The 9,844-nt window shown below is 38.7% G+C and overlaps 1 protein-coding gene across 1 annotated transcript; it reads right to left on the bottom strand.

Moving 5' to 3' along the window:
* TAF13 (TATA-box binding protein associated factor 13) lies at positions 1 to 8,503 on the bottom strand. Its single transcript, XM_032881565.1, has 4 exons — positions 8,425 to 8,503; positions 7,477 to 7,555; positions 3,961 to 4,058; positions 1 to 1,150 (listed from the first exon to the last, which is right to left on the bottom strand). The coding sequence occupies exons 1-4, from the start codon at positions 8,449 to 8,451 to the stop codon at positions 980 to 982; spliced, it is 375 nt and encodes a 124-aa protein (XP_032737456.1). The 5' UTR covers positions 8,452 to 8,503; the 3' UTR covers positions 1 to 979.
* Positions 8,504 to 9,844: the final 1,341 nt, after the last annotated feature.

Here is a 9,844-nt window from a genome sequence, read left to right as displayed (position 1 = left end):
TAATATTCAGTAATCCCTTTAAATGCAGTTTTAATCTTTATTTTAAACTAAGTGTAATAATTTAATACAATAAGCTAAACACACACAAAACCTGTATATCCTGAAATACAAAAGTGGTTTCCATAGCCATATATGGTTTAGTCGAGTACATGTTTCCACAAACAAGTACTAACAAATAGGTTAATAAAACACTATCCCAAGTGCTTATCCTGCCATCAGCTTTTTAAGCAACACCATTCCTACTACTGAAAGCATTTATTTTTAGAAGCTTTAATGTGACCTGGGAAAATGAGTTCCCTTAAAATTTGACAACTAGTACATTATAAGCCCGAAAGGTTTTAAATCAAAAGCCTTCCAATACGGAAGAATTCACATGAAACTTTTAGTTTTAAAAATAAAAAAAACCTTCTTGTAATGTAAAGAATACTAAAAAACAAATATCTTAGATAAACATTCCTACAAAAGACTGTTATTTTCCTGTATCATCTTCTCCTTAAAAGAAAAAAAAAAAAAAAAAGGCAAACCAGTTCACTATCTTTTAATAATTAGATCATTGTAGTCTAAAAACTTTAGAATACATGAAACATGTCTTAGCAATCATAGTCAAAGGGGCCCTCTAGATTTCATATATTAAACAGCTATGGTTTAGCCTACAATGGCACCAATACACCCAATAGATAAATACTACTTCATCATTTAAACAGTCAGTCAGAAGGAACCGCCTGGTTTGCAAGGTACTTCAACTTACATGTGTCCATTAAAAACCCAGTAAGTAATTCAAGTACAGTCATATAGGGGCAGAAAATTCAAGGCTCAAATATCACTCTAAAAATGAAGACATGAAAATAAAAGCTGAAAAATCTGTGTTTCTCCATCTTGCATATATACATGGCTAGAGACTGGAACCTCACTGTGGAAAATACACAGTTATTATATATAGTTTCCCCAGAAGATAATGAAGCTTCAGAAAGTACAGGTGTCAAGATCCATAGTTTGCTTCATCAAATGCTTTTCTAGCTCGTTTCAATTCTTCATTCATAGTAAGCAAGTCTTTAACCCTAGCAAACTTCCTTGGGTCCTTTCGAATCAAGAAGACGATATCTTCAACTTGTACCCGACCTTGTCTTCCAATTGACATTGCCTTGTGAGTCTATTACAAAGAAATAAATTAAATTAAATTAAACAAATCTAATATTTTTACTCTTTTAATTTGCATTTATTTAATACCGGTGAATTTGAAGGTTTTCTCTTCTAATTATCATAGCTATTCATTTGTGAATTGTCTTTCTATTCGGGTCCTTTGTCCACTTGCTACTGTGTTATAGGAATGTTTCTCTTAATGGTTCATAGACATTTTTTAATACTGAAGACATTAAAACTATCAAATCTATTGAGGTTTCTTTTTTGATCTACGTAGCTTTTGTCTTCATTTTTATAAAATAATTCTATGATTTCTTTGTAACCGCACACTTCATTGTCTCAGTAGTTGAGAAATAGTGGTAGGTTTTCTTCAAGAAAGTCTCATCTCTTATCATATATTCATCCTGTACAAAAACAAAAGTCTGGGGCGCCTGGGTGGCTCAGTCAGTTAAGCATCTGCCTTTGGCTCAGGTCATGATCCTGGAGTCCCAGGATCCAGCCCCACGTCCTGCTCAGCGGGGAGTCTGCTTCTCCCTCTGATCCTCCCCCTGTTCATTTTCTCTCCTGTTCTCTCTCTCTCAAATAAATACTTTAAAAAACAAAGGTTCATTATAGCATTATTTCTAATGACTAAAAAAGAGGAATCTAAGTATTTAGTAAGGCATTAAATAAATTTGGGCACATCCAATCAATTAATATTATGAAGCCATTAAAATTATAGAGTGTTATGGAAAGACATGGGGGACAGAGTTCTACTTAAGTGAAAAAGCAGGCTCTATGACAAAATATACTGTATGATTTCAATTTAATGAAGTTTAAAAATATGTGCAGGGGTGCCTGGGAGGCTCAGTGGATTAAAGCCTCTGCCTTCCGCTAGGTCATGATCCCAGGGTCCTGGGATCAAGCCCCACATCGGGCTCTCTGCTCAGCATGGAGCCTGCTTCCCCCCCACCGCCTGCCTCTCTGCCTACTTATGATCTCTGTCAAATAAATAAATAAAAAATCTTAAAATAAAAAATGTGCAAAAAAAACCAATACTCACCAAAATCTCAGCATTAGTTGTCTCTAGGTGGAACGATTACAGATTTCTATTTTCTTTCCTGCATGTTTTTTTTTAAAGATTTTATTCATTTATTTGAGAGAGAGAGAGCGAGCGCATAGAGGGAGAGTGAGAGGGAGTAGCAGACTCCCCGATGAACTGAGAGCCTGATGTGAGGTTCAATCCCAGGACCCTGAAATAACGACCTGAGCAGAAGGCAGATGCCCAACCGACTGACCCACCCAGGTGCCCCTTTCCTGAACTTTTTTATACTTCCTAAATTTAATAAATATTATTTTTATAAATGGAAAAGAATGTTTAAAAATGCATACTGGGATACAGGAATTTTAATTCTATTATTCTGTACGAAGGAAATAATCCATAACACGGTAAAAATTCACAGGAACACAACCAAACTCAGTATTTCCATCCCTGTGAATATATCTAAGGAGACAGGAGGCAATTTCATGAATAAGGTCATTCAAAAGTATTTATTCACTTAATAATCCATAAGTAACTGAACTTCATTTAACTACTAAAATAACTGTGATTAGAATATAGAAAGTGGGGCGCCTGGGTGGCTCAGTGGGTTAAAGCCTCTGCCTTCGGCTCGGGTCATGATCCCAGGGTCCTGGGATCGAGCCCCACATCGGGCTCTCTGCTCAGTGGGAAGCCTGCCTCCTCCTCTCTCTCTCTCTCTCTCTCTCTGCCTGGTTGTGATCTTTGTCTGTCAAATAAATAAATAAAATCTTTAAAAAAGAAAAAAAAAGAATATAGAAAGTATGTACTGTAAAATTTTAAGTAAGAAATGTTTACCATGATTACCACTATGTAAGCATTGCATACTTTTTCCTAAAGACTTTATTTACTTATTTGAGAGAGAGCATGAGAGGAGAGACAGAGAAGCAGACTCCCTGCTAAGCAGGGACCCCAATGTAGAACTTCCAGGATCCTGAGATCGTGACCTGAGCTGAAGGCAGAGGCTTTTTAAAAAAATTTTCTATTAACATATAATGTATTATTTGCTTCAGGGGTCCAGGTCTGTGAGTCACCAGTCTTACATAATTTACAGCACTCGCCATAGCACATACCCTCTCCAATGTCCATAACCCAGCCACCCTATCCTTCCCCCTATCCCCCAGCAACTCTCAGTTTCTTTCCTGAGATTAAAAGTCTCTTATGATTTGTTGAAGGCAGAGGCTTAACTGACTGAGCCACCCAGGCGCCCCAGCACTATATACATTTAAATAAATAGTGGAAGGAGAAAACTTACATTAGATGATTGCATTATGGTTATTATTTTTAAATTTTATTCAAGGATCTTATAATTATGTTCTTACAAATAAAATTCAGGAGAGGGTAGAATATTGTATGTGTACATATGTACACATGTATATCTTTACATATCTATGTATCTTTTTTTTTTTTTTTAAGATTTTATTTATTTATTTGAAAGACAGAGATCACAAGTAGGCAGAGAGGCAGGCAGAGAGAGAGGATGGGAAGCAGGCTCCCTGCCAAGCAGAGAGCCCGATGAGGGGCTCGATCCCAGGACCCTGGGATCATGACCTGAGCCGAAGGCAGAGGCTTTAACCCACTGAGCCACCCAGGTGCCCCTTCTATGTATCTTTAATGATAAATAGTAATTGGTAACTTCCACAAAAAGGCCCTCAAATGGGTAAGATTATTTCAAAAGGATGGCATAGTTCTAGTCTTAACTCAAAGTTAGAATTTCAGATCTATTACTCAGTTAACTAAGACCAATCACAAAAAAATCTTACCATTTCAGTGATGAACTCTATGACAAGGTCTTCAAGTATATCCACTGACTCAGTATAAGGATTCTGGTCATCCCCAAACCCATACATCATGCATCGCACTGTAAAAGAACAATCATTTTTGTTTACTTGAACAAATTTAACAATTTACCAATACTTTTCTCAAATTATAAATGGACCAAGATAGAGAAGATACCTGTATGAACATATTTACATTGTGTCTGCAAGTATGGACTTAGATGTAAGGGATTTTAACCACGATCTCCTAACCAACTATTCCTACCTGTCCTTTCCTAGTAGGAACTCCTGTTCCCTCCCAGCTACAAAACCCTGACATCAATATTCTTTCCCTAACCTCTATTACCTATTCGCCAACAACCCTGGAATAACTTGAATTAGGAAACTCCATGGCAGTGAAAGGATGAGTACCAATGGCTTAGTCCTCACTGGGAGTGTTCTGTGCATATATGGTATAGGGTGAGAGTAAGGCAGTGGGGGCACTGGAAAAGAGAAGACAAAATCTTTCTGATACCAACATAGGGAAAAGGACATGAGAGATAGTGCTCCAATTTCTTCTTATATGAAGAAAAGGGGAATCAAATGGAGAAAGCAAACTATGTAGAATCTTGATATTTTATATTTCATTCTCCAGATCAATGCACAGCTAACATCTGAAAGAACCACAGAAAATGCAAAAGAGAAAAAAATTCAATACAGAGTAATAAAAAAACCCCACTTTATTTAATCCTCACAACAACCCTTTCCAGTAAATACTATTACCCCTATTCCATTTAGATGAGAAAACTGAGGCACTGAGCTAAGTGATTTACCCAAGGTCACACAGATAGTAAGAGATAAAGCCCATGTTTGAACACAGCTGATCTGGCTCCAGAGTCTATATCCTACCCTCAAAGTATTATACTTTTGAGCGCCTGGGTGGCTCAGTGGGTTAAAGCCTCTGCCTTCGGCTCAGGTCATGATCTCAGGGTCCTGGGATGGAGCCCCGCGTCAGGCTCTCTGCTCAGCAGGGAGCCTGCTTCCCTCTCCCTTTCTGCCTGCCTCTCTGCCTACTTGTGATCTCTCTCTCTCTGTCAAATAAATAAATAAAATCTTAAAAAAAAAAAAAAAGTATTATACTTCTTGGGCTTAAGCCAGATGGGATCCAGATGGATTATCATCCTATAGTCTATTAATCCCCAGTTAGTCTATGGACAGGCTTTGAGAAATCCTTGAACCCTGCTGAAATTATATGCAAAAATTTTATATATTGTTTGTATGTGTGGATTGTTCTGCAAAGAATAATCCACTCTTACCAGATTCTGAAAGGGGTATATAAATGTTAAAACAACAACAATAACAATACCAACAACAAAAAACTGATCATAGGTTGGAAATGTTTTATATCTTGCTCTGAGTGGTGGTTATAAGTATAGGTAAATACATAAAATTCATCAAGCTGTTCATTTAAGACTAGTACAATTTAAGTATAGTAAAACAACAACAACAACAAAACCCTAGAATACTTCTAAAGGAAGAAATGAGTACATTAAGAGTAATTCTTATTTAGGAGAAGCAAAAGCTGGTCAAACTGAAAGGAGTATTAGGTACACCAGCCTAGGGAGGAAAAGAAAGGGGTGATTTGGAAGTCAGGCTGGGATAGAGATATCCCTGTGATTTAAACTGGCAAGAGCCTATAGGTCCAGATACAGGGGTACTAAGCAAACACAAGAGCCAACATTTTTTCTCCCTCTTGGGTTCTGACAACTTTTTTGCCTTTTCTTTTTTGAGGTAATTTCAGACTTAACAAGAGTTGCCAAAATAGTACAGAGTTCGCAAATACCCTATATCCACCATACCCTGATGTTAACATCTTACAGAGCCACAGATATTTATCAAAACTAAGAAATTAACACTGATACAAGTACAGAAGTTACTCAGATTGTACCAGTTTCTCAACTAATGTCCTTTTTCTTTGTCAGGATCCCACACTATTTAGCTATCATGCCTCCTTACTTCCTACTAAGCAGTGACAGTTCCTCAGACTTTTCTCATCTTTCATGACCTTGACACTCTGGAAGGATACTGGTTAGTGATCCGGTAGAATGTTCTCCAATATGGATCTGTCTGGTGTTTTCTCATGATTTGACTGTGGTTACGTGTTACCAGAGAGGGTACCATAGAGGTGATGAGCCCTCTTAATGCATCAGATCAGAGGTACATGATATTAATACATATTACTGGTGATACTGACTTTAATCATTTGGGTAATACTTTAGACATCACTTGTCTGCCAGGATTCTTCATTGTAAGCTTGCTATTCTGCCTTAAATATTTAAGGAAGATACTTTACCATTACCATTTTGGTGGGTGTAATTCACTAGTATGTATGTAAACTGCATTTGGTTAAAGGGTTTGTAAAGACACCAAAAAATGCCAATGAATGCTTTGAAACTTTGTGTTATAGTAGCAAGAAATTTTTTAAAAAGAAGGTTTAGGAGAACAGATTTTGGCCAGTAAGGTCTATCAAGATTTAGGTAAGACAAGGAGAAGGTTGTGAAAATTCCGAATTCTTATCATCACAAAAAAAAAGCAATCCAAGTAGAACAAAGGTTTCTACTAAGAACTGACAATGCAAACATCACTCTGGGATGCTCTGGTGTGGAAATCTCCTTCTTAGGCTGATGTAAGAAGTAAAAACACATACAAATGTAGTAAACAGTATCAAAGATGGATTAAAGAGTGGTCGGCTTTAGATGAGAAATTGACATATGGAGAATCTGAGTTGTTAAAAAAATAAAAATATAACCTACCAACTGCAGATTCAAGAGCATTTGGGAACCACTTGTCTGACCCAGCATAAATAAACCATATATTCACGTGTTGTCTCATCTGTCAATACTCAGCCACTACTACGTGTAAAGGACACAGGATGGAGAGCACGTTGTCACAGTGCCTTTCAGAGGGAGACTTTAACCATTACTAGGAACGGCAGCGCTCCCTCTTGCTGCTGCCAAAAAGATCAAACATGTCTACTGAGGGAATGCACTACAGAATAAATACATTATAATCTCTATTCCACTGTCATGTATTACACTGTTCATCACCTTTCTGTCTTGTCCAATGCCTTAGTCCAAAGCCCCAACTTAATTCCTTACCCTTGGCACCTGTCCCAGGATCCATTAAAACCTTTGACTTACAGTCAAAGGAGTTCTGCTGAATAGTAACGGACAAAAAAAGTAATGGAGATAATATTCTAAGGCCCTGAATTGAAACACTGATCACATTTCCTCACTTAAAAAAAAAAAAGGAAAAGGAAAAAAGAAAAAAGTGTATACACCCACCCACCTACACATATATAACTTGGGGTTAGGATCACTAGTATCTATGATTCAGAAGTTAAAGAGAATCGGAGAATACTGTCCCCACAGAGAAACACATCCAGAACATTAATCTACTTTGAACAGACGTGTCCGAAAGTTTTTATTGTCTGTAATGAAATCGTTGTCAAATATTACTTACATTCTTTAGAAAAAAGTCTCTTCCTTTTACCCTGTCCGCCTTCTGCACCTCCTCCAATTTCTTCATTTTCTTCCTCAAACTGTAAGTTAGAAAGTATATACAGAAATGTCAAGCACTGCATTTGATTTTTAAATAATTAACATTAATTTTTTTCCATTTTTCAACACTGATATCATGCCAGAAAGCCTAAAAAAAATAATGAAATCTGAGCATTTGGGGAGCTTTAAAAAGACTATCCAGTCCGACTTCCCACTCATGCAGGAATGGCTTCTACAATGTCCTGAACAAATAATCCTACTGCCTCTCCTGGAAGAGTTCCAATGACCAAACTTCATTTATTTTTTTTTTAACCAACTAGGTAGCCTATTATTACAGTTTTACTATTAAGAGTTGGTATTTAAAACAAAGGGGTTGGTACTGAGTCAAAGTAAGCAAAAGTAGTATTTACTAAGCACTGCTTATACACACCTAGAAACTTTCCTCAAATAAGCCTTAACCCCATTTTATGACAAAAACCAGGCTTAAAGTCAAGGAACGTGCTCACAGAAACAGAAATTTTGGAATCCAGATTCCCTAACTTTCGGTCCATTATTTTCCTCCAACTTTACAGTGAGCATGTAGTTTTGTTATCAGCGGCAGTGTTCGTTGCTAATGAGAGCTAACAAATACTAGCTTTGTCCTCTGATGACTGTCCAGGCAATTCACGGAGTGTCTAGCAAATACAGACCCTAAAGCAAAGAACAACGAGCCACCTCTCTACTCTTCTTAACGTCCTGCCCCACGTATTAAGAGATGAATCCGAAGGGAAAGGCTAGCACGGCGTGAAGTCCCCGAACTCTCTCGAGTGAATTCGTTAAGGAAAATCTCGAGTGATTCTGAACTCAGGCTCCGCTTCTGTCCCCCAGGGAGTGAAGAAAAGAGTGGGTTGGAACGGTGGTGGTCACTCACAGTAGGGTCTTCCTCTTCGTCTGCCATGCCCCCAGCCAGCCTACAAAGCTCCGCCGCCTCCCTCCCAGCGGGTTTTACTATTTCCTCTGCCTCACTTCCGGTGACGCGCAGGGCGGGGCGGGGGACTGCAAGCGGACTAATAGCAGACGCCGGGGGAGTTTAGGGAGAGTGGCGTGAGCTCTAGGCTTTGTGATCAAGATCACGATTTAATAAACATTAGCAGAGAAAATGAAATCGTGGGCTGAGCGGTGTGTATCTTGTTGTGGCCCTGAATTGGCCTCTACATCTCGAATCACCGGTTCCTGTTTCGGGGCTGTGAAGCTCTGCGTCATTTGGGGTGCCGGCGGTCCTTGGGCTGCCCCAAGAGTGTATTTACTCAATTTTAACAATTTATAGTTACACTGTTATTAATTGACAAGTACTATACGGGTTATTGGGTATGTTTTTCTTCGCTACTAGTTTTTAAAAGGAAAACACCACCCCTTAGACTGAGGATTAAATATTTGTGGGGAGCTTCGTGTTCAGAACAATGAGGAAAACCACTGGCATTAGAAGGCTGAAGCTAGGGATATCAGATGTTCTGCATGCAAGACATGATGCCACACAAGGAAAAGTCCCACAATGAATGTCCTGCTAAACATTGATGCGAATGAAAAATTTTTCATTATCTGAGCCTAGAACTTAACTTTGTTAACATATAGACACAAAGTATGTCCTACGCTCTTAATTTACATTTAATTTTCTAGGAATGCAACTGTGAGATAATATAAAATACATATAGTGGTCTCTGGTGCCGGTTCCTGGCAAAGAACTCCTAAAATCGTTGAAATTTCCTACGTGATAAGAGCATAGGAGCATCTTTTGTTCTCCTGAGGCAATGCAGGGTGGGCTCCTGGTTGGGGCTGGTCACCAGAAAGACCAAGCCATGATCAGGAGGTTGGAGTTTTCAGCCCCAGCTCCCATTCTTCAGAGAGTGGAGGGAGGCTGAAAATGTAGTTAATAATTGATCATGCCTATACGATGCATTAAAAAAATCCCAGTAGTAGGGGGTTTGGAGAGCTAACAGGTTGGAGAACACATCCACCTATGGAGAAAATGACACACCCCCAGCTCCACAGGGACAGAAGCTCTTCACTTAGCACCCTCCCAGACCTCACTCTCATCATCTGGCTGTTCATCTAAGTAATATTTCCGTGGGTTCTGTGACCTGTTCTAGCAAATAAATCCAAGGGGGAGGAAGTCATGGGAACCTCTGGTTTGTAGCCAAGTTGGACAGACATATGGGTAACCTGGGACCTACTACTTGTGATTGGCATCTAAAGTGGGAGGCAATCTTGTGGGACTGAGCCCTTAGCCCATGGGATCTAACACTATCTCCAGGTAGGTAGTGTCAGAATTGAGTTAGATTGTAGGACGCCAG

The sequence above is a fragment of the Lontra canadensis genome, unplaced genomic scaffold (assembly GCF_010015895.1).
Source record: "Lontra canadensis isolate GAN:19392208 unplaced genomic scaffold, GSC_riverotter_1.0 scaffold75, whole genome shotgun sequence".
NCBI classification, from domain to species: Eukaryota; Metazoa; Chordata; class Mammalia; order Carnivora; family Mustelidae; genus Lontra; species Lontra canadensis.
Note: the sequence above shows the minus strand (reverse complement) of the source record. Positions and strands in the feature narration are given on the sequence as shown.

Coding starts and splice junctions, on each gene's coding strand:
- TAF13 (XM_032881565.1), bottom strand. CDS start 8,451: ATGGCAGACGAAGAGGAAGACCCTACT. Junction 7,556..8,424: donor ACGAAGAGGAAGACCCTACT/GTGAGTGACCAC, acceptor TCTAACTTACAG/TTTGAGGAAGAAAATGAAGA. Junction 4,059..7,476: donor GAGACTTTTTTCTAAAGAAT/GTAAGTAATATT, acceptor GTTCTTTTACAG/TGCGATGCATGATGTATGGG.